General features: G+C 37.2%; 1 protein-coding gene across 2 annotated transcripts in view; it reads right to left on the bottom strand.

Moving 5' to 3' along the window:
* The window catches only part of PRKD3 (protein kinase D3), an 87,943-nt gene that overhangs the window by 30,322 nt on the left and 32,172 nt on the right, over window positions 1-25,449 (bottom strand). For both annotated transcript variants that reach the window (XM_042982153.1, XM_042982152.1), the window contains exons 3-7: window positions 16,052-16,190; window positions 14,597-14,728; window positions 13,445-13,602; window positions 8,023-8,215; window positions 2,261-2,338 (exon numbers count right to left, since the gene is read on the bottom strand). In XM_042982153.1, coding sequence (XP_042838087.1) covers window positions 2,261-2,338; window positions 8,023-8,215; window positions 13,445-13,602; window positions 14,597-14,728; window positions 16,052-16,190 — 700 coding nt within the window. The remainder of the gene's footprint in view (window positions 1-2,260; window positions 2,339-8,022; window positions 8,216-13,444; window positions 13,603-14,596; window positions 14,729-16,051; window positions 16,191-25,449) is intronic.

The raw sequence follows: 25,449 nt of genomic DNA, 5'->3' as shown, positions 1-25,449 counted from the left end.
ACAAGGAAGTATTACTTCATACTCAGTAGGATGGCAACAATCCAAATGACAGATAATAACAAGCGGTGGTGACCTTTCAGAAAAACTAGAATCCTCATACACTGCTGGTAAAGTGAGTGTAAAATAGTGCAGCTGCTTTGGAAAACAGTTTGGCAGTCCTCAAAATTTTAAAACACGGAGTTACCACATGACTCAACAATTCCACAACTAGGTATCTACCCAAGTGAAATGAAAACATATGTCCACAGAAATTGTACTCAAAATGTTCATAGCAGCATTATTCGTAATAGCCCCAAAGTGGATACAGCTCAAATGTCCATCAACTGGCTGGTGAACAGATACATAAAACGTGGTATCTTCATGCAGAGGAATGCTATTCATCAACAAAGCAGAACGAGTACCGATACATGTTACAACGTGGAGGAGCCCTGAAAACATTAAGGTCCAAGAAACCAGTCACAAAAGACTACATATTATGATTTCATCTGTATGCAAAGTTTAGAATAGACAAACCCACAGCAGTAGAAAGTTGATTAGTGGTTGCCATGGGCTAGTGGGGAAGAGCAACGAGTGACTGCTAATGTGTATGGAGTTTCTTTTCAGGGTAATGAAAAATGTCCTAACACTGGACTGCACTGATACATGCCTAACTTTGTGAATAAACTAAATGTGCCAAGTATGCAAAGTTTCTCAATAACACTGCTTAAAAAAATGATAATCCAGAACTCAGAGAAGGTATTTACATCAAGTATAACTGACAAAGAACTATTAGGTAGAATTATCAACAACTCCCTGCAAATCAATAACAAATAAACAGAAAAATGGACAAAACATGTGAACAGATAATTTATAGGGGAAAAAAAAACCCTTAAGAACCAGTAACCATTTGAAAGATGTTCAAACTACTTAGTATACATTAAAACCAATATAAATAGTATTTCATATCCATCTGTCAAACAGCAGTAAAGTACAAAAATACATGAACCATAAATCTGGAGGAAACTTTAGTCTATAGCAAAGCTGCATTAATTCAGAGTAACCCAAATGAGAAAACCAATCATGATCTGTCAATGGTGTTAAATAGCAACCATAAAAAACATGCCACAGGGGCGCCTGCGTGGCCCAGTCAGTTGAGCGACCGACTCTTGGTTTTGGCTCAAGTCATAATCTCATAGTTTGTGAGTTTGAGCCCAAAGTTGGGCTCTGCACTGACAGCGTAGAGCCAGGTTGTGATTCTCTATCTCCCTCTCTCTCTGCACCCCGCCCTCGCACTGTCTCTCTCAAAATAAACAAACTTAAAAAAAAAATGCCATAAAAGAAAACATTAAAATCTTAAGAAATTCAATTTCCATTCCTTATACTTTTCATCCTACAGAACTACTTACATTTAATTTTTACCAGTCCTGTAAATGCTAAATAAAAATTATGCTTGGATGATGGGTATTGAGGAGGGCACCTTTTGGGATGAGCACTGGTGTTGTATGGAAACCAATTTGACAATAAACTTCATATATTGAAAAATATATATATATTACAGGCAAACAATAAAAAAAAATTATGCTTGGAATCATTATTCCTTCCCTCCAAAAACATAATTAATATATAATCTTGAAAAAAGAAAAGAAAAAGGCATATGAGGGAATATGTTTAGCAAATGATTATTTGATGGAGAAAGAGACAGTGAGGCAGCACAATGTGTTCTAATGACTATGGACTAAGAAGCCAGATCATATGGGTTCAAATCCCAACTCTATAAACTGTTGGCTATATTTCTTGGGCAAGTTATTCAATGTCTTTGTGCCCAAGTTTACTCATCTGTAAATACTTAACTCAAAGGGCTGTTCTTAGGTTTAAATATCAATGTAGGTAAAGAGTATAGAACTGTGCCTGGCACACAGAAGCAGTCAGTAAGTATTAGAACTATGAACACCTCTAGGGACAACAGCAGGGTGTAAAAAGAAGTATTTTATGTCTAAGGATAGAAGAAAATATGCAACACCACTGGCAACATTAGACTACAAATGGTAGGTGGCTATAGGAAAAATGGGAAGGCATAAATAAAATAAGATACAATACAATACAATAAGTGTACTTTTACTGATTATCTGTATTTTCCTTGATTATTAAATTTAAAAAGCCAAAGTTTAAGAAACAAAGTAAACAAAATAAAACATGCAAATATAGCCTTATACAAAGATAATACACAAAAGAACTGTGACCTTTTCTGATCGTTTAGGCAAATTAAGAAAAAGAATTTTACCTCCATTGAAAGTGACTTCTCCAAGACAGTCTCTTGGTACTTTTGATGCACAGCGTTTATGGCAGTTGAATTTACAATCTGAAATAAAATATTTGGTTTATTAATGTATGTAAAAAGTCAGGCAGTATCAGATATGCTTAGAGACTTTTTAAAGTTTTCCTTTACTAAGAACTCAGGTCTTGGAATAAAGGTCTGGTTTCAAATTCTGATGCCACCTCTTAACAGGTATTCAACTCCTCAGGGTTCCATTTCTTTTTTTTTAATTTATTTTTTTTAAGTTTTAATGTAAATTCCAGCTAGTTAACATGATGTAATATTAGTTTCAGGTATGTAATATAGTGATTCAACACTTCCATACATCACCCAGTGCTCATCACAATGCACTCCTTAATCCCTATAACCTTTCTAACACTTCCCCTACCAACCTCCCCTCTGGTAACCATCAGTTAAGATGTTTAACTCTATAGCTAAGAGTCTGTTTCTTGGTTTGTTTCTATTTTTCCCCTTTGCTCGTTTGTTTTGTTTTTTAAATTCCACATATGAGTGAAATCATATGGTATTTGTCTTTCTCTGACTTATTTTGCTTAGCATAATTCTCTCTAGCCCCATCTACCAAGTGGCAAGATTTCATTCTTTCTTATGGCTGATTAATGTTCCACTGTATATATATGCCGCATCTTCTTTATCCATTCATCAATCTGTTGATAATGGCTGTTTCCATAATTTAGCTATTGTAGACAACGCTATTATAAACATAAGAGTACATGTTACCTCTCTGAATTAGTGCTTTTGTATTCTGTGGGTAAATACTTCTGGTGGGATTGCTGGATCATAGGGTAGTTCTATTTTTAACTTTGTTTTTTTTAAGTCTATTTATTTTTGAGAGAGAAAGAGAGCATGAGTGGGAAAGGGGCAGAGAGGGGCAGAGAGAGGAAGAGAGAGAATCCCAAGCAAACTCCAACACCGTCAGCACAGAGCCCAACATGGGACTCAATCTCAGTTTGTAGGATCATGACCTGAGCTGAAATCAAAAGTTGGACGCTTAACCAACTGAGCCACCCAGGTGCCCCTATTTTTAACTTTCTGAGGTATTTCCATACTGTTCTCCAGAGAGGCTGTACCAGTTTGTATTCCCACCAAAAGTGCAAAAGGGTACCCCTTTCACCACATCCTCACGAAAACTTGTTTCTTGTGTTGTTGATTTTAGCCATTCTGACAGGTGTGAGGTGATATATCACTGTAGTTTTGATTTGTGTTTCCCCGATGATAAGTGATGTTGAGCATCTTTTCATGTGCCTATTGGCCATCTGTAGGTCTTCTTTGGAAAAATGTCTATTCATGTCTTCTGCCCATTTCTAATTGGCTTACTCATTTTTTGGCTGTTAAGTTGTATAAGTTTTTTATGTATCTTGGGTACTGACCCTTTATGGGATAGGTCATTTTTAAATATCTTCTCCCATTCCATAGATTGCTGCCTTTTAGTTTTGATGATTGTTTCCTTTGCTGTGCAGCAGCTTTTTATTTTGATGTGGTCCCAACAGTTTATTTTTGCTTCTGTTTCCCTTGGGTCAGGAGACCTATCTAGAAAAAAGTTGCTATGGCTCATATCAAAGAAATTATTGCTGTGCTTTCTTCAAGGACTTTTATGATTTCAGTTCTCACACTTAGGTCTTTAATCCACTTTCAGTTTATTTTTGTGTATGGTAAAAGAGAGTGGTCCAGTTTCATTCTTTTGCATGTTGCTGTCCAGTTTTCCCAACACCATTTGTTAAAAAGATTGTCTTTTTCCCACTGGATATTCTTTCCTACTTTGTCCAAGATTAACTGATCATACAGTTGTGGGTTCATTTCAGGGTTTCCCATTCTATTCCACTGATCTATGACCACTAATTGGCAGGAGAAAAAAATGGCACCAGCTCCTTTGTTCCCAGAAAGGGCTCTTTGTGAACTCTGCTTCTCAGGGGCATGCTCCAAGAAGAGCAAATAATCTCCTCACTGTGTGCCCCAGGCATTCTTCAGATTGTTGCTTCCACACTGTCTGCCCCTAGGTTGTTTGCCTGTCTTGTCTCTGAAGGCAGCCCCAATACCTCTAGACTCCCAGATTCCAGTCCGCTGATGCTTAAAACTTCAGGCTTTAATCTCTGCTGACTGCCAGAACTCAAGTAATTCAGCCCCTCTTGCTTTCCAAGCCAATGGATGAGGACACATTCTCCTTGTGCATTCCCTTGTGCATTCTCTCTCATCCTTCTCATGACCATGGCTCCCTGTCTTCCACAGCAGCCAAGATCCATTTCTTCCCTAAACCACATCCCACACTTCCATCCTTCTTCATTGTGGCTTCTTTTCTACCTTTAGTTGTAGAGTTTGTTCTGCCAGTCTTCAGGTAGATTTCTGGGACATTTAGGATGCTTTGATAATTATCTAGTTGTATCTGTGGGATGAGCGAACCTAGGTTCCTCCTACTTTGCTGCCATCTTCCCCAATTCTTCTAGGGCTCAGTTTCTTTATCTGTAATTGCCAAAATGTTGCTGGCAGCTCCATTAACTCATACTCATCTTTCCATGTTCCCCTTGACAGTTTCTCAGGCTGACTACTTTCCAATATATGTCAAGCACTTACTTTCAGTTCCTAATTATTAGGACCTGGTGCATATGCAGAAGAGAGACTGAGATTCTACAAGCTTTTATTAGGAATTAGTAAGGGCTTTCCTATACAGCCTTGTAAGGAAAGGCATGAGCTTCTCATGCACAACGTCTCCCACCTTTATATATAGTTCTCTTCAGCCTGCAAGAACATCCGAGTTGATAGCACTGCAGATGAATGTCAGGTACAAGCTATTCAATACTACAAGTAACTCAGTGGTTCTCAAACTCTGGTTCCCAGACCAGCAGAATCAGCATTACAAAGAACTTGTTAGAAATGCAAATTTCTGGGCGCTACTCCAAACCTATTATGTCAGCAGCTCTGGGAGTGGGGCTGAGAAATGTGTTTTAAAAGTGTTTTTTAGGTGATACCAAAATTGAGACCCTCTGCTATTACTACTGTCTACTACGCCCTTCCACCTTGGAATTCCATCTTCCAGCAATATCGGGAAGAAAATAATTTCAAGTCCTGACTTAGAATGATTTTGTAGCCCTTGTGATTCAAGAAAGTTCTGGGTATCACACCAATGGCATAAGGTAAAGGTTATTATAAGAAAAAGTCCCATGATTAACAATTTGGTGGGTGACCCAACTTGTATTAAATAACACTGTCTTTTTAAATGAAAGGCCCTAGAAAAATTCATATATGATATTAATATTAACATCTTCCATTTATCTTAATTGATTTGCTTTTTATCTCATGAGGTATGCAAACCGTAACAATAACAAGATTTCCATTTTCGCTTTGAAAATGTAGAGCCAAATTTGTGGCCTGTCGGCAGCAAGTAGGTAGGTTCTAATGGCAGGCATTTTTATTTCTCTGTACTCTTACTCATGTTCTTATTAACTTGTTCATATTTTCTTATATTTTATGTATGCTTTCAAGCTGTCTTGAAGTTTTAATATTACAAAGTAGAAAATAAGCAGGTGATGAGGCACATGAGTGGCTCAGTCAGTTAAGTGTCCAACTTCAGCTCAGGTCATGATCTCACAGTTTGTGGGTTCAAGCCCCTACATTGGGCTTTGCACTGGCAGTATGGAGCCTGCTTGGGATTCTCTCTCTCTGCCCCTTCCCCGCTCTCTCTCTCTCTCAAAATAAATAAATAAACTTAAAAAAAAATTTTTCAAACAAAAAAACAGGTGATTGAATGAGTAGCTGCTCTTGGAACTGTGTATCTTCTCAAATGATCCAGTGTAACTGTTTTAACTAAATTACTGTTTTCTTTCTTAGCTTGACAAGTGAATGAAAATGACTGTTTTACTTTTTAATATCCTAATTCATATCTTAAAAATATAGAAATCACTGGGGTGCCTGGGTGGTTAGTCAGTTAAGAGTTTGACTTTGGCTCAGGTTCATGAGTTCGAGTTCCACATTGGGCTCTATGTGGACAGCTCAGAGCCTGGAAACTGCTTCGGATTCTGTGTCTCCCTCTCTCTCTGCCCCGTTAAACCGTTAAAATAATCACATAAAAATAAGTACTCTCTGCTCACACTCCGTCTCTCTCAAAAATAAATAAATATTAAAAAAACTAAAAAAACAAAAAAGAAGTCACTGAAATAAGTGAATGTTTCTGACTGATAATTAAAATAGCTTAGTTATACAGAAATACATATATATTTCTGAACCAATACATGCTACTTTCTGAACCAATACAAGCATGAAACATTATTTTTTTAGAGCTAAGAAATTAAATCAATAACCCAGTAGCAGAGTTAACTGGTTTTATTTCAAAATTCATCAATCTACATATTTATGTTAGGTCCTCTACAAACTATCGTACTGCTCTGCATATGGTTTTAGAATGTTTCTGTTCTGTTCAGCAGAGCAGCACTACCTACAACCTTTTCTAAGATTATCTGTTGGCTAGAATTTGTACATCTGTTATTGATGTTCTTTCCCAAAACATTCCTTAGTGGCTGCTTGCCAATATACTTTAGTGTTGATATTTTAAAGTATTAATTTATATATTAACTCATATTTAAAAGTAAGCTGTTGAAATAAAATTTCAACATTTAATTATGCCTGCCTGATAGTTATTAACTACCTGGCAACAAACGCACAACCTGTCCTCTATCTGATGTTCTCCCATGTTGCCATATACTGCCAAGAAAAGTTTTCTCATATACTTAAGTCAAATTTATGTACAATTATTTTATTCTGTATTGTAAATAGGATTTATTGTTGCAAAGACCTCAATTCTAATGTTTTATTTATATAAAACTAGAGAATTCAATTCCACATCACTTCTATTATATAAAAAGTATGTTACCAAGAACCATTAAAATAATCACATAAAAATAAGTACATAAAATTATAGACAGGCTACTTACACTCCATCCTGGCTCAATAATTAATAACACATTTTAAACTGTTTTGGTTTGCACTATATTGTTCAGGAGTGTTGTGAAGGAGATATGAAACAAAAGTTAAAATCATCTTTAAAAACATAAAAAATAACACAACTGTAGGAAAAAATATTCCATTATTCTATTAAAAGCCTGGTTCAATGAGAGATGTTTTTAGAATACGATGATAGTGTTTTGGGTTAGTACCCGAATATGGATAATCCCTATCACATTTCCAGTGGCTTCTACTTATATTCTTCCTATTTCAGTATGATTAGTCTCTGGAATAACAGTTTTGGTACAGCTTTCCTAGCTACATAATTATAAACAAAAACAAGAAAACTCTTGTAATATATTTGTGTGTGTGTGTGTGTGTGTGTGTGTGTGTGTGTGTGTGAATGTTTAAGGGAAAGAGGAAAGCATTATTTTATATTTTGGGTAGCATTTGGCTCTGGAATCAGAAAGACTTAAGCTCAAATATCTGCTCACCTGCTTACTAACTGCCCCATACGGATAGGTGTAGAGCAGCCATACCTTACAGATCCAAATTCTAGCTTTTCTGTATTGTAGGTCCTGGTACATAGTACATATACTACAGAGAGCAATAGTTGTTGATAAATATGAATGTGTGTGCATGCATGCATTTTTTTCTTTTTTTAAATTAACAACTATGAACCCAATTTCTTTGCCTATGCTTCTGAAATATAAATATTTTGAAACAAATTTCCTAACAAAAACCTATGAATTTTATTTCAGAAGAACATCCAATCCTACCTTTACACTGCATTCCTTGGCGAAAGAGGCCTTTCAGTAACCGCTTGCAGTACTGACATATTGTGGGGCGGGTGTAAGAGTGAACAGCAAATGTGTGTGGAACTTTTACTCTGCACATTACCATCTTTTCCATCCAGATTGGGCGACCACTCCAAGAAGGAATTCTCTTACTTGGTTCTTGGTGAACATGTGACTAAAACATAAGTAATTTCCATAAGTATTAAGTATATTAAAAACAAAGTATTAAGAGCAGGACTTGAGATCAAAGTCATTTATTTTGAACACTAAAGCCAAAAATCTAAAAATGTGCATCTCAGCAGTTTCCTCTGGAAGCTTAACTTACCATCATTTGAATGTGAACAGTGCAGATTTTTTTGCTATTATTTATACAAAAAAAAAAAAATTTTCATCCTCACATACGTATATTCATTGATGAACTATTTGCCAGACATATATAGCGTTTTACAAATAAAAAACAAAAGCCTTAAAATGAATTTATGACATGTTTAAATCCCTTGAAAAACCTTACCAAGAAACGAATCATAATCACGAACCTTTCTGAATAATAATAAATTCAGAAAGTTTATTGTTGTTCATGTTGAATTACTGAACATGATATCTAAAAATATTTTGAAAAAAGTCTTGGTTTTTCAAATGTATTTTTACAAATACTAAAATATGTTTGTTAAAAACTTAAGTCTAGGGGCGCCTGGGTGGCTTGGTCGGTTAAGCGTCCGACTTCGGCTCAGGTCATGATCTCACGGTCCGTGAGTTCGAGCCCCGCGTCGGGCTCTGTGCTGACAGCTCAAAGCCTGGAGCCTATTTCGGATTCCGTGTCTCCCTCTCTCTCTGCCCCTCCCTGTTCATGCTCTGTCTCTCTCTGTCTCAAAAATAAACGTTAAAAGAAAAAAATTAAAAAAAAAACAACAAAACTTAAGTCTAATGATGATGACATAAAAAATGGCAGATACAAAATTAGCTAAAACAACTTTACCCCTCAGTCCTGATGTTTTAGGAAGTCCCTTGATATTTTAAGTATTTTCTAGTTATTTGGGCTTTACTCCCCCAGAGGAGCAAAGAGGAAAATTAAAGATGTTGATTAAAAATTTTTGTGTAACCTGAGAGATAACTAGATTTTTCTAACTATGATACTTTCTATATGTACAAAGAAAATAATCAAGTTAAATTATAGGCCAGTTCAATATGGCTCATCCCATTCATTCAGCATTCACTGATTATTATACTACAGACCAGACCCTCTGCTGTGTATTGCAGAAACAAAAATGAATACAGTATAGTCCACATTCTCAAGCACAAAACACCTATCATCTAGACATATTATAGATTTTGTTGTAGCTGCTTGTATCTTCACTGCCAGAACTGAAGTCCTGAGACCTTTCATGTGCCTTCCATAACCTGTAATATCTAACTCAGAGAAGTTGAGTCAACCCATAAAAGCAAAAGAAGCCAGAAGAAACTGTATGAAATAAATATTTCATGTATGTATAATGAATGAAATATATTAGAGAACTGTATGAAATAAATGAAGGGAGGAAGAAAAAAAAAGACTGTTTGGAAGAAAGCAGGAAGAAGGTTAAGAAGAAACAGAAAAGGACATTCAAATGGAGAAGAACATTATAAAAAGAACACAAAAATGGTCTCTGATGGATAGTTTTTCCCTGCTATGTAGCCACCAATGTCCCAAAGCATATTAGGAAGCAGTTTAATTTAAGAAAAGTTACAAAAACAATGTTAAAACCCAAACCAAACTTGCTTCAGCTCTCAGGATCTCCCGCTCTAGCCTGGCCCTTTTCTTCCACCGTGACGCTGGGTACTGAGCACCGCAGCGATCCTGCAAAGCTAGTAATGGAAGCCAGCGGGAACGAGAAACAGATGTTGTAGGCTTTTGTTCACCCCTGGCTCCCTATTCTAGTGGTGATTCAACACTCTGCTCCTCTTGCTCCTGCCTCTACCACTTTCGGTTTGTCTCAAGTTTAAAGCACACAAGATGGAAGAAGATCGATTTTGCCAGCCATCATCAAATATGTAGGACACCCCTGTAAGGAAGAACGGTCATAACAAATCCCTTCATAGGCCAGTGGCCAGCTAGTGACTGACTGCCTTTGGTCAGGCCCTCCTGGGACTGGGTATTAGGGACACGGTACAAAGCATGTGTGCAAGGAGCTACTCAGGAGACTGGGCTACAGCAGCCACCTAATTTTTCATGTTTAGTACAAAGTTACTTAAATATGAAAAAACAGGCTCAAAGGGATTAATATTACTTAAGTGCAAGCATTATAATCAAGATTTAGCCCTAGGTCTTCTGTCTGTGGGTTTTTTGGGTTTTTTTTTTGTTTTTTTTTTTTTTTTTTTTGAGAGAGAGAGAGAACATGTACATGATAGGGAGACAGAGAGAGAGAGAGAGAGAAAGAATGAATTTCAAGTAGGCTCCATGCACTGCATGGGGCCTGACACGGGACTTGATCTTATGACTGTGAGATCATGATGTAAACCAAAATCAAGAGTTGGACGCTTAACTGCCCGCACCCCCTGCCACCTAGGCAGATGCCCTTAGCCCCAGGTCTTCTCCATGAAAGTCCAGTCCCATCTTTTTCCCATCTCAAACACACCTGAGCATAGGCTACAATCTCATCAGGGACCATGGTTTCCCACTCTCTTGAGTGAGGAAGGCAGGAAACGTATGGAAGACTGAACCAGAATTTGGAGGAAGGAGGATACTGGTAAAATTACCTGTGGAACATTTGGTGAAAATGGGACCACTAAGACTAGAGTAACTAGAGTGAAAGTTCTTCTCTTACCTTGATTTAATGGCCCCTCTTTACAAACTACTAAAATTCTTACTTCTTTATTAATGAGAAGCCAGAAATTCTCTAAAAGTAATCCGATTATTTCCATGGCATGGGTTTCAACTAATGTCTAAAGTGAACATTTGCCTACAAAAACTTTATAACATGTTGCCAACTCTCAATCAGATGTAATAATAAAAGCAATAAAAGCATTCAAAGGGGGGAAATTCCCTAATTATACATATTTGACTTTGGAATATTATTCAGTAAAAAAATGCCTCCACTTTTATGCATACGCTTAGTTCCAACAGTTTCTACCTTGATTCTGTCCTGTCCTGGCCCCTCAGGCCTCTGCCCAAATGTACTGCAAGGAATATTCCTCCTTCTCATCTCCAAAGAGCCATCATTCAAGTCTGGTCTCTCTAGTCTTAGTGGTCCTGTTGTAACCAAATTCAGTGACCATCTTCTAGTCCCAAAGACTAGCTTCTGCTCCTCTGTCTCTTTACTCACTTCCCTTACAATGACTTCAGACACTGCAACAGAAACTGCCTTCTTACATGTAAACAATGACAACCCCAGAGTCAGATTCAGAAGTTTCTATCCCCGCCTGGCCTTTTTTCCAGCTTATCTCAGTGGTCAGTGAAGTTTAGTATCTTGACTACTCAGAAACTTTTCTTCCTCACATCTTATCTAAGAAATCAGGATGAGAGCTGCTATGCCTTCCAGGACTGTGGTGAGGATTACATGAGAAAAGACGAGTAAAGCATTCATCATGAAGCCTGGCACGTGGAACTCAGGAGGCTCTCACCGGGCAGCCATTTGGAGTCAGCTCTCCTCTAACCTTCGTTCAGATTCAAGGCTGCACTCATCTCCTCATTGGTATGTCCTATATTCCTTTAGTGTGTCCTCTTTTCCCACGCTTCCCTCTGATTTTCCTCCATGAGCTCTTCTCTTACTGTACCTTTTTCCTTTTTGAGACTGCATGCGTGGACTGATAGAAGCAGCCTTTTTTCACACATTCCACTCTACAATTTCTACTCATTCTACAATCCTCTGCACGATCTAACCAATTCAAACATGTCACTCTACTTCATACACTTCCCCAAGGAATTTTCATCTTCAGGATAAAACAGAAACTAATGAATTAAATTTAACCTGATTCATCTGCTCTGTCCTGCCTATTTCCTAATCTAGTACTCCTCATCTAGGGGGAGCTGGCATCCCAGCATCAGTTGTGGGGCTCTTAAAACAACACGCCTCTATCCTACAGACCCCATTGCGACCTAAGTTTCCTGTGTAGTTCATGTATAAAATACACTCACTTTTCAATCACCAGTCTTTTCCCGAGCTCTTGTATATGTTTCTAATAACTCTTTGCTCTCAGTTCTTATGCCACAGCACTCTTTTTTTCTAAGTTAAACATCTCACATTAGTGCTAAGCAACAGGGAAATATGGGATTTTTGTGAAAGAACTTCAGAAGCTTTTATTCTAAGGTGCCTCAGTATAGCAAAATCTTGTGACCAGGATATCAAGCCAATAGCCCAAAGGCTTGGTTCTGCCATTAATTTATGGAAGACCAAAGGGGTTACAGAAACAACTAAATGATAAGATTGCAATCTATGGATGGAGGTCACTTTAAGTACTATCAAAAGAACAAGGAAGTTATTTCTTTCTCTCTTGATCTACTATTTTACTCTTCATGGTTACAATATATTAGGAAAAATCCCTGATCTAAAAATAATTAAATCTGGATTTAATTCTAATGTTGCTTACGAATTTGCTCGGTGACTTGAGTCAAGTTACTACTTAACCATTATAAGTCTCAACTATCTCATTATGTACAGATCTACTAAAATATCTCACTGGAATATTGTGATAATCACTGGGTTCATTCATTCACTCATTCTTACATCACTGAATATAACATATTCAGTGAGTATAACATATACAGAGTATAACATATTGTGCTGGGCACGGTAGGGCACACAAAAGACCATGGGCATTGTCTTCTCTAAACAGATCATGAATTCCTTGAGGACACCATGATATTAAGGTAGAATGATATACACACCATTAGACAGGTCTGAAAAGTGGTTTGGCATTCGACCAATAAAATAACTTCTGGGTAAGAGGAAAATTCAGGAAAGGCAGCTGTTGAGCTAGGTCTGAAAAAAGCATGGAGGAGGGACACCAATAAGAGCAAAGGTAGAGGGAACAATCGGGTGTTCAGGGAATGCTAAATAGAACAGATTGTTGGAAAGAGAATATATAAAGGTTTCCTAGTGGGGAGTGATATAATCAGAGTTGTGTATTAATCTCTAGTGAAATAAGATGATCTGACTGTAGTGTAAAAGATGAGGTGAAGTATGGGAACCAGGATACTGGTTAGGAGGTTAACACAGTGGTCCAAGTGATAATGTGGTCCCAAAGAAGATAATACGCAACTCATTACTACTGGTAACCTCTGTCTCCAGTAATATATTTTAATTTTCTTAAGTGTAGGAATGTTTGTAGTCTTTAGTGTATAATTTATGTCCTAGGATGATGTCATATACCTCGTAGAAACATAAGGAACAAGTACTAAAATGCCCTCTTATTGCCTTAAAATACATACCTCCTCTGTGGGAAGGGGTACATATTCAGTCTGTAGGAGTCTTGGAACCGAGAGGCCAGGTCCTGGCAGAGATACATTTGATAGACGTCTCTTTCTTACTCCACTACAGTTATTTGGAATCTTGAAGGCACATCGTTTATGATAATTTAATCCACAGCCTAAATATATTTTAAAAGGTAAAAAAATAGATTAAAGAAACTTAAATATGTAAGTATGTTTCATAAAAAATAGACGCTTCTTTTATTCAATTTACTTTCTCTGGCAGCAATAGTTATCCTAATTAAGAACCTGAATGACAAACTAAACAGAAGCCAAAAAATTCAGTGTAAATTATTGGGCTCCACCCCAGACCGACTGAATCAGAAATTCTGGGGGTAGGTCCTAGCAAAGTATGTTTAACAAGTCCTCAAGGTGATTCTGATACATGGTAAAGTTTGAGAACAATTAGCTTAAAGCACTTCAGCAAACTGTAGACTGTGTACCAAATTCCTCCCATGATATGTAAAAATTGTATGAAATCCAAATTTCAGTGTTCATAATTAATTTTATTAAAACACAGCATGTTGTTCATTTCTCTACATCTTGTTTATAGCTTCCCTGGCCCAAAGCAGATTTAAGTAGCTGTGACAGAGACTATTAACCAATAATACTTAAAAATTTGCTCTCTAGGGGCGCCTGGGTGGCGCAGTCGGTTAAGCGTCCGACTTCAGCCAGGTCACGATCTCGCGGTCCGTGAGTTCGAGCCCCGCGTCAGGCTCTGGGCTGATGGCTCGGAGCCTGGAGCCTGTTTCCGATTCTGTGTCTCCCTCTCTCTCTGCCCCTCCCCCGTTCATGCTCTGTCTCTCTCTGTCCCAAAAATAAATAAAAAACGTTGAAAAAAAAATTAAAAAAAAAAAAAAAAAAAATTTGCTCTCTGGCCCTCTGCAGAAAAACTTTATTGACCCTCCACCTTAGAGTACTCAGAAGACTAATCAGAAATGTGCACCTGCCTCCTACCCCTTAGCAATTCTAATGCAGAAAAACTAGATCTGTCCAGTTCTAAACACTGGTTACTACCTAGTCACTAACCAATGATCTTATTCTTTCATTAACGATTAGAGAATGCAAATGCAAAATCCCCTTTCAAAAGACACCAAAACTCAGAACACATACCTTCACATTTCAGTCCTTGACGTACCAATCCCCAGAGCATTTCACCACAATAATCACAAAAAGTAGGAGCTTTGTAAGAATGTACATAGAGAGTATGTGGACGAATCTGGAAGTCTTCTACTGTGGCCAAAGCTTTTAAAAAAGACAAGTACCAAAATAAAACGTATATCTGCAATTACAATAATATTAAGAATGTTGACCATACTCATTTATGTCAAAGCATGTGGAATCTTTCTTTCTTTGTAAGTTTCATTCATCATAAACTATTCTCGGCATTTAATATTGTGGGTTTCAAACTATTTTAGGAAGTTCCTCAGGTCCAAATAATTTGAGCTCCAAAAGGAGGTCTGTGGGTAGATATTTCAATCTCCAAAAGAATATTCTCATAGTGACAAGATCACAAATAGTTGTTAGGTCTAAAACTGTTTAACTTATAACACACTGGGAAATAGAACACTAAAGTAAAAACAAACAAACAAACAAAAAACAAACAAACAAAAAAACCCATAAAACTGTGGAACTTAACCTCAACGGTAAACACTCTGAGTTCTAACAGGATCTCAGTATAAGCTCTTTCCAGAGTCTGTTCTCCATAGTCCTGGTAGTTAAGAAAAAGAGACTCTAAAAAACAGCAGCTATCAAATGGGAAGGATCGAGGACTAATAAGGAAAGGTGAGGGGAGAGAGGATCTCAAGAACAGGTGACAAAGATGAGTCTGAAAAGAGGAAAAATTGGTGGCAGGACTCTGAACTCTTGGCTGGCTTTCCTTTTCCTTCTCTTCCTTCCTCTCACACCCTTCTCTCTCCCCCTCCCTCCTTTCCTGTCAAACAAGAAATTCTGCAGGCCTACTAGCTGCACTCTCTGTTCCTTTACATTCCTCACTAAATCCTGCCCACCTGCCATTGGATGAGATCAGAAACAGAAGGAGCTAAGGAACAACAGGTGGCAAGAACAGGTGGGGCGGGGGGGAGGAGGGAGGTAAGAAAATGTCCACTGAGAACACATAGGGAAGGAGCATTATTTAAATCATGGGAATGATCAGCACTGCAGTTTTCTCTTCCACATCTTCATTACTTCTCCTTTTTTCCTGATTTTCTTTTTTGAGCCTCAATTCTCTTCCATGCTCTTCATAGAAATGGGGATAAGCGAACTGAATTTTAGTATAATTGTTTTATTTCAATTTATTTCAAAGAGTATATATTCTTCTGCCAGTTCAAATGATAATTCCCTTAGCTTAGTAACACTCAAATAAACAATTCAGGGCTTATTTTCCTACTGTGTCATCTGTGATACAACCTTCCCGAAAGTAAAAATCACCTGGTAGCCATTACAAGAGATGAAAGAAGTTAAGCAACTATAGTATAAAGACGAAGTATAACAGAACACAGCATTTAGCACAAAAAATAATGCTTGTTGGGAAAAAAAAAAGGCAACAAAATAAAAGAAGCTACTTACCTGAAAGAACAACTTCTACTAGGTCTCCTTCATGTATTTCATCTGCTGAGGTAATCAGCTGCAAAATATTTTCTGAATTCATGTCATGGCGAAAGAGAAGAATTTTGTCATACATGCCAAAGAATCCACACTCTGGAAACTACAAGAAAACAGTCTTATATCAGTATACCCACAGGTTTCCAGTTTTATAAGTAAATGTCTCAATCTTATGAAATAATTTTAAGTGTAGTTTTTAGCCTAACACGGTCTGAAAACAATTGTATTAATATCTAAAAGATCAACCATGGACTCAAGCATCCTTGGTTAATTGTCAAGCTCAAAAACAAAACAGCAAACTTAAATATAATCATTATCTTTAGTAAAAGCTCATGTCTCTTAAAAACACAAGATTTCTTTATTCAGTTATTGATGAAGAATATAATCTTGAACTTAGCTGCTACTCTATCTCACACAGCCTGAGAGATCAGCATTCTTTCCTGTCCTCTAGAACCGAGCTTCCTCTCTAGCTACTAGCCACATGCAGTTATTTTAATTAAAATTAAACAAAATTAAAAGTTCAGTTCCTGAGTCACTCTAGCTACATTACATGTGCTCAATCACCACCTTGGCTACTGGCTTGGCTACCATTTTGGAATGTGCAGATATAGAACACTTTCACCATCACAGGAAACTCTACTGAATAGTGCTGGTAGAAGGTTAGCAATTCCCAAACTATAGTCACAAGAGTATCAATTCCAACATTTTTGACAAATGCACCTACAGCCTCCAGCATTTACCTAATACTTTCCTCTTAAAAAACCTTTGGCCAGAGCAGGAGACTTGCAGATCTGTTCATATATACCCTATGTATACTATTTCAAGGCTTCTACAGTTTGTGACTACAGAGCTGACACTTTGGGGACTGGCATACCAAGGACTAAAAATATGAAGGTATGAGCTCTAAAAGTTTTTATAGTTAATAAAGTTATGTAAGGGAAACTTGTCTTTGCCTCACAAAATAACTGTTTAATTTCTAAATCAAAATCAAGACTATCTTCTAAAATATCAGTGCCTTGGGAAATGCTGCTCAAAGTATTTCAAATTTCTTTAGTTTATCTCAGGATTGTATACTCTCATTGACTTATTTTGGCTCCTCATAGAGTATCCTTTGATGGACTATATGGTATGTCACTGGCCTGCACTGAATGGTCTGATATGTATGTCATACTAAACCATAAATGTATCTATTGCAGGGATGTTGCTGAGGATACGGACCTACTTCATATGGTAGCCCTTCTTTGTGAGGATTCATAAAAGACACTTATCTGGTTGGTTTTAGAATATGAACAATTTGATCATGTAACTAATCATGTTTACTTCGCCCACTGGAAAAAGCAAAGTCAAATATGTAGTTCATTTCTAGCGTGAGTCTAGGATCTTAGGCATGTGTTTTAGGTGGAGATACCTTCTCCTTATCTTCTGAATTTAATTTTCCCATTAAAAATTCTTGTATATTTCTCTAAAAAGGTCTAAATTTTATTGGAAAATATTAAATTAAAAAAATTGAAAATAATGACTTAATTAGAAATTTGAGTTGATTTGAATTTTTTTAAACCTGAGTAAATAATGAAAAAGTACAGAAATATTCAGAATCTTTATATTAGTTCTCCTTTCAATTATCTGAGTTACCAATAATACTTCCAAAACTTTATAATATGCTTTAAACATATACCTAACAGTACATAATTTTCAACTGAAAATATAAAAGTAGGGGTGCCTGGGTGGCTCAGTTTGTTGAGTGCCCAACTTCAGCTCAGGTCATGATCTCACGGTTGGTGGGATCAAGCCCTGCATCAGGCTCTCTGCTGTCAGCACAGAGCCCACTTTGGATCCTCTGTTCCCCACTCCCCTTCTCAAAATAAACAAACTTAAAAGAAAAGTACAGAATCAAAAATGGAGTTTTATTTAATATTAAAACTTGAAATTAAAATTTTATGAAGTATCATCAAATTAGAAAATCTCCATAAATTAGTTGCAACAATTCTTAAGTATTAACAAAAAAGATTCCACTTTCCATCCTTATAAAATATCTAACAAAATATTTGTATGAATAAAATTCCTTTTAAAAATTCACATTTCTGCATGTCCTCTATGTGCAAGGCATTGGCCCCATGGTTTCTAAAGGTAAGACAGCCCCTCCCCTCCCAGAAACTTACAATCTAGTAGGAAGATGGAAATAAAACAGATATATAACCTGATAATGGAAATGACAAAAATGAAAAATAAATAAAATTCTAGAAAAGGGAATAAAAAACTTTAACTGGGAAGGTGGAATGTCACTTTAACAGTGATATTTGAAGAGAATCATAAAAAGAAAAGCAGGGTTTCTATGGGCAGAAAGTGAAAGTGAAAGTACAAGGGTCATAGCTGAGAAAATACAAGGTAAATGGGACAAAGTAAGTGGACCCCTATGACTGAAGAATGAGGGGACGGCTGTGCAGAAAGAGGGCAAAAATGCACACAGGAGCTCCAAGGGGGCTATACTTAAAGAAACTCGGGAGTCAACAGAATGGGGTTCAGGCTTTGCCACCTACTAACTATAGAACCTTAGATAAGCTACTTAACCTCCCTATGCTCAGCTTCTTGTCTATAAATTTGGAATAAAAAGGGTACTGGCTTTATAGGATTCTTGTTAAAATTAAATTACTTGATGTTATAAAATAGTACCATGATCGGTAAATGCTAGGGGCTCATATCCCATACGTTAGGGGGTGGGGAGGAGAGAGAAAGAATACCAGAACAAGGCAGTGACATGATCAAATCTGTATCTTAAAAGGGAACAGGATGAGACCAGAGCAAGCTCCTAAAGAAGGCTGAAGCCATGGGTCAGGAAAGAGGCATCAGGGTCTGGACTATTCAGTAAGACGGAAAGCAAGACAAGAAAGAACACTTCTAAAATCTATCTTTGGCAAATTACAGGGATCATTAGCATTGTTTTGACCAGCCCAGAAGTCCCAATAACTAAAGAGCTAAATAAACACATTAATGACAGAAGAAAAACGTTTAAAAATGTGTGGCTGAGAAAAAAAAATGTGTATAAAATAATCTTGATAAACACATGACCTAGTGAATCCATACTGGCATTAAGAAACTGAAGAGCAAATAAAAAAAAATGATAGGTTGGGGCGCCTGGGTGGCGCAGTCGGTTGGGCGTCCGACTTCAGCCAGGTCACGATCTCGCGGTCCGTGAGTTCGAGCCCCGCGTCAGGCTCCGGGCTGATGGCTCGGAGCCTGGAGCCTGTTTCCGATTCTGTGTCTCCCTCTCTCTCTGCCCCTCCCCCGTTCATGCTCTGTCTCTCTGTCCCAAAAATAAATTAAAAACGTTGAAAAAAAAAATTAAAAAAAAAAAAATGATAGGGAGTATTAAGAATATTTACTTGAAATAAGCATTTGTGTACCAGGTTGGAAAGCCCTCAATGATAAAGAATGAAGTAATTTTCTGGACTAGCAAATGTTTACATACTTTCTTCATCTATATGTTTGAGAAATTACAGAGTTCCAAGAGAGGAAAGTGTATTAAACAGCTTGTAAAAAATAGATTTCTGCTATTCACCAATTATGACTTATAGGTGTGTTTCGTGGAATATTTAGGAATCATCTGAAAGTGAAGAGTCAGCACAAAATGAAGTAACAGAAAGTAGGGCCTGAAAAAAAGCAAGAGAATATTAAATACTGACCATCAGAGAAACAATGTACCCAAGCTTTAAAAACATTTTGAAGTCTTAAGGCATGTGTACACTAAAGATAAACATCTAAAAAGAAGAAACAGGGAAATAAACCATGAGCACAGAGTTTAAAAGATCTAAAAAAGATTATACTGAGAAAATGCCCCCATAAGAACCCCAAAACCAAATGATTTGAATGTACAGGTATTGACTATTCATCATTTTTAAAAATTCAGAAATAAGATTTTTTTAAATGTTTATTTTTAGAGAGAGAGACAGAGAGAGAGAGAGAGAGAGAGAGAGAGAGAGAGAGAGTGTGTGTGTGTGTGTGTGTGTGTGTGTGTGTGTGTGTGTGTGAATGAGTGAGCAGGGGCAGTGCAGAGAGAGGGAGAGAGAGAATCAGGCTCCAAGCTGTCAGTGCACAGCCCAACACGGGGCTCAATCCCACCGTGAGATCATGAACCAAAATCAAGAGTCAGAGGCTTAACCAACTGAGCCACCCAGGCGCCCCCAGAAATAAGATTTTCAAGCAAGAGTAAATTCTTAAGCCATGTCTCAATTCTAACCATACACTAGAATCACCAGTGGACCTTAAAATGAAATATGCTAAGGCTCCCTTCCCAAGTTTATGGTTAAGTTCTGTGGAATGAGTCATGGACATCTGAATTTCAAGTTTACTTTTACATTATTCAATACATTTGTTATGTATACTCTTTTTAAAAAACAGATTTTGTTTTTAAGAACAGTTTTAGTTACAGAAAAACTGGGATAATACATAGAGATCTCATATACCCCACACCTAGTTTCCCCTGTTATCAACATCTTATATTAGTATGGTACATTAATTACAACTTAATAAACTAATATTGATACATTCTCATTAACTAAAGTCCATACTTTATTCAAGTTTCCTGAGTTTTTACTCAATTTCCTTTTTACGTCCCAGGATCCTACACAGGATACCACATTATCTTTCACTGTGATGTCTTCTTAGGCCACTTTTGGCTGTGACAATGCTTTCTCAGACTTTGCTGTATTGTGTGAGGATGCCACCATTAGAATATATCTGATGTTTTTCTCATAATTAAAATGGAATTATGAGTTTTGGGGAAAAAGAGCACAAAGGTAAAGTGCCATTCTCCTCACATCATATCAAGTGTACCTACTACCAACATGATTTATTGCTACTGATGTAGACCTTGATTATCTGGCTAAGGTAGTATTTGTCAAGTTTCTTCACTGCAAAGCTATTTCCTCTGAACCCCTAATACTGTGCTCTTTGGAAGGAAGTCGCCGTGTGCAGTCCACCCTTAAGGAATGGAAGGTTACATTCCTTCTCCTTGAAGGCAGAGTATCTATATAAATTATTGGGAGCTCTTCTACATGTGAGATTTATCTATTTTCCCCCATTTATTTATTCATCTAATCATTTTTAAACACACACACACACACACACACGGCCTCACAGATATTTACTAATACTTTGGGATACAATATACACTCTTTAAAAATAGAATTTTATTTATTTTTTAATAGGCAATTTTTTCAAATGGTTCAAAATTTTTACAGTACAGAAGAGTAGAGTGCAAAATCTATGCCTGAGTTGTCCAGTTATCCCTGCCATAGTCAACACTGTTCCCAGTTTTCCCTAGCATCCTTCTGAAGATATTTTATGCATAAAATGTTCTTATTCTTTTTTAAATTTATTTTTGAGAGAGAGTGCATGGCACGCATGTAGGAGAGGGGCAGAAAGAAAGAGGGAGGCAGAGGATCCAAAGCAGGCTCTGCACTGACAGCAGAGGGCCCGATGTGGGGCTCCAGCTCACGAACCACTAAATCATGACATGAGCCAAAGTTGGACACTTAACCAACTGAGCCACCCAGCCATCCCTCTTCCCTTTTTCTTTCCTTCTTTCTCTCCTTTCTTCCTTTCTTTCCTATTCTATTCTATTTTTTAATTTATTTTTACAATTGCATAGTTTTATTTTACCAGTTTCCCACTGATGGGATATGGATCAAGGAATAAAACTAAGCCCAAACTCCTGAGTTCAAATCCTGATCATTTCACTTACTATTTAACTGTGGCTAACTTACTTAACCTCAGTTTCTCTATCTGTAAAATAGTACCCACTTCATAAGGCTGTCATCAGAATTAATGAATGAATACACATAAAAAGTTAGAACTCCTGATCCATTTTGGGCACTCTATAAATCTTAGCTACTGTTTCAAATCTTTTTTTTAAGTTTATTTATTTTGAGAGAGAGTGTGTGTGGGTGCATGTGCACACACGAGCAGGGGAGGGGCAGAGAGCTAGGGGGAGAAAGAATCCCAAGTAGGCTACACACTCAGAGTGGAGCCCAATGTGAGGCTCAAAACCACCAACTGTGAGATCATGACCTGAGCTAAAATCAAGAGTCAGAGGTTTAACCGACAGCCACCCAGGTGTCCCTCAAATCCTTTATTACAAACAACACCCAATACATAATCTTACATACTTACCTTTTTCTACTTTTTGAGTATATGATTAGGACTACTTCCTAAAAGTAGATTTGCTAGGTCTAAGAACATCCACATTTGACATTTTTAGATACTGCCAAAATTCTCTTTAAAGAGGTCATACCAAGTTATATTTCCATAAGTAATAAACTGAGTGCTTGTTTTTTCCACATTCTAGTTTATAGTGTTGTATTAGCTTAGGCCGCATAACAAAATATAGACTGAGTAGCTTAAACAACACAAACTTATTTTCTCAAATTGCTGGGAGCTAGAGTCCTGAGACCAGGGTACTAGCATGGTCAAGTTCTAGTGAGAGGCCTCTTCCTGACTTGTAGACAGCAGCTTTCTTCGCTAAGTGCTCAGATGAGCTCTCCTTCCAAAATGCACATGGGGAGAGAGAGAGACAAACCTCTTTCTCTCTTCCTCTTCTTATAAAGCCACCAATCCTATCGAACTACAACCCTATGACTTCATTTAACTTTAATTACTTCCTAAAAGTCCTATCTCCAAAGTCACACTAGGTGAAGGTTAGGGTTTCAACATATGGATGTAGGGGGTTGGGGTGGAGAGACACAATTTAATCCTTAGCAAATCTGTTAATATTAGGTAAAACATGGTATTTCAGTATAGTTTTAATCATGAGAAGTTGAACATTTTAAATGTTTGCTTATTTTTGAGAGAGAGTGCATGCACACGAGCAAGAGGGGGCAGAGAGAGAAGAAGACATAGGATCTGAAGCAGGCTCTTCACTCTTAGGACACAGAGAGCTCCCCACTGTTGATGTGGGGCCTTGATGCAGGGTCGGAACTCATGGAACCATGAGATCACAACCTGAGCTGAAGTCAGGTGCTTAAATGACTGAGCTACTCAGGTGCCCCAAGAAGTTGAACATTTTTTACATGTTTAAGGGACATCTGTATTTCCTTTTCTCTACACTGGTTATTCATATTCTTTGCCCATTTCTAATGGATTGACAGATCTTTAAAACTCCAAGTCCAACCATTCTTCAAAATGCATCTCATTATGTGGGAGATACTTAATAAGTCCTGGACAACATATCAAACACACACACAAAAAACACCCTGTTTATTTAACAGTATATATGTTGAATTTCTCAAATGATCTGATGCAATAAAACATCCTATACAGAAAAAGGGAATTTTACCAAAGCAACAGCGTGTTTACCTAAGCCAGACTCCAGCAGAATAAAGAACAAAAGAGAACTTTTTTTCCCTTTCAAAGTTGTATAATTTTAAGAGGAAGAAATATTCTAGCAAACTAATGAAAATCAGTTCTTGATTATATTTATGAATCCACTGTTTTCATTGGGCTTTCTCTTTATCATCCAGAATGCAAGTCTTAGCTAATAAAATGGTATAATGCTTTCTAAGCATTCTACTTTCATAGGGAAGAAAGCAATCTGCAATAGGGAACAAGATTAGAAGAGCAGCAGAGGTGGTAACACGCTTAGTAACTGTCAGTTACTGTCAAGGGCTATTGCATATCCTAAACTAAGGTTCTCAATCAGGGCAGTTTTTTCCCCCAGAAAGTATGTGGTGATGTCTTGAGACACTTGGGTTGTTACAATGTGATGTACTGGCATCAAGGGGGTAGAAACCAGGGGTGTGGCTAAACATCCTCTGAGGCACAGGACACTTCAGAGAACAAAGAATTATCCATCCCAAAATGTTGATAGTGCTGAAACTGAGAAACCCTGCTCTGGGCAACAAAGGGGTCAAGAATATTGAGAGACTGGAAAATGTGGAAGGAAGTTAACAAAGTTCTGAAAACTAGACGTGCCCGTATTTCCTTCCCTAGCCTACCTCAGCCTTGATTAAGAGAAGAAAAGAGGAAATGAAAGAAACAGCAAAAGAGCTAGCAAGGTAGCGCAAAATAGGCCTTTAATTTGACTTCATTCCAAATTGCCCCAGGCATTTCTACACTTGCTTTCCACAGATGGTGCCAAATGAAGTCTTTTCCCAGTCCATATGGGAGAGTAATGGAATTTCATTGTAAGTGAAAGTCTCACTCCTTATGCACTGCTCTCTTTGCCCACTTCACATTCTGTACATCTTTACTTTTGCAGTAAAGACAACTTCAATAATAAAAAACAGATCTTATCTTTCGATAGCCATTTTATGGAAGCTACTTTTGATAGTATTAATTTGTTTGTAATTAAAAGTTCCCAATACTTGCAAATAAAACTCCTTCAAGCAATACTATAACTTGAGAGATATTTAATGTGAACAGTTTAAAGTTCATGTCATAAAATTCATGTCATGTCATAAAATTCTATCAGTAAAATGTTAGATGAGGTAGAAGTTTATAAGTTTTTAATTCTACTTGGTCAAATACAATTTTTACACGTTAACAAGCTTCAGAATTTAACATTATCTGAACAAAAATTTATTACTGTACACCTTTTTAAAGGACTATGGGATTTTCTAGGTGCAAAGGGAAACCACTGGAGTGTTTCAATGGACATCTAATTTTAATAAAAACAGTTGACATCGAAACATAATGAGTAAAATGCAATAATCTTAATTAAAATAGATAGCTATACACACACACACACACACACACACACCCATGTAACTACCACCCAGCTCAAGATATAGAACATTCTCAGTGCCACAGGTTTATCTGTATTCACTTAATTTGAGAAGCTGAATACTAAGGTAATTTTAAAGTCTGATGTCAAGTAAATCATAGAAAGTCTAATAATAAACGAGGTCATAGTAAATAAGCTCCACAAGGGCAAGGGCATTCTCTTTTCATGCTCCCTACTGGACATCCAGTACCTAGAACTTGGTATTTAACTTACTGGGAAAAAAAAAAACAAAAACAAAAAACAACTGTTGATTACAGAGCAAAGGTAACGAGTTTCACACTAATATAATTCCCAGAAACAAATATACTATTTAACATCATTTTTAGGGAAAGTATGTAGTTGAAGAGAAGAATTTCAAAGACTATTTCTTTTATTCATGTATTTTGTTTATTTATTTATTTTTGAGATAGAGAGTACAAGCAGCGAAGGGGCAGAGAGAAAGGGAGGGAGAATCCCAAGCAGGCTCTGCACTGTCAGCACAGAGCCCAATGCGGGGCTTGAACTCACAAACCCTGACATCATGACCTGAGCCGAGATCAAGAGTAGGACACTTAATTGACTGAGCCACCCAGGGGCTCCCAATGAT

Source organism: Panthera tigris, chromosome A3 (assembly GCF_018350195.1).
Source record: "Panthera tigris isolate Pti1 chromosome A3, P.tigris_Pti1_mat1.1, whole genome shotgun sequence".
Classification (NCBI taxonomy): domain Eukaryota; kingdom Metazoa; phylum Chordata; class Mammalia; order Carnivora; family Felidae; genus Panthera; species Panthera tigris.
Note: the sequence above shows the minus strand (reverse complement) of the source record. Positions and strands in the feature narration are given on the sequence as shown.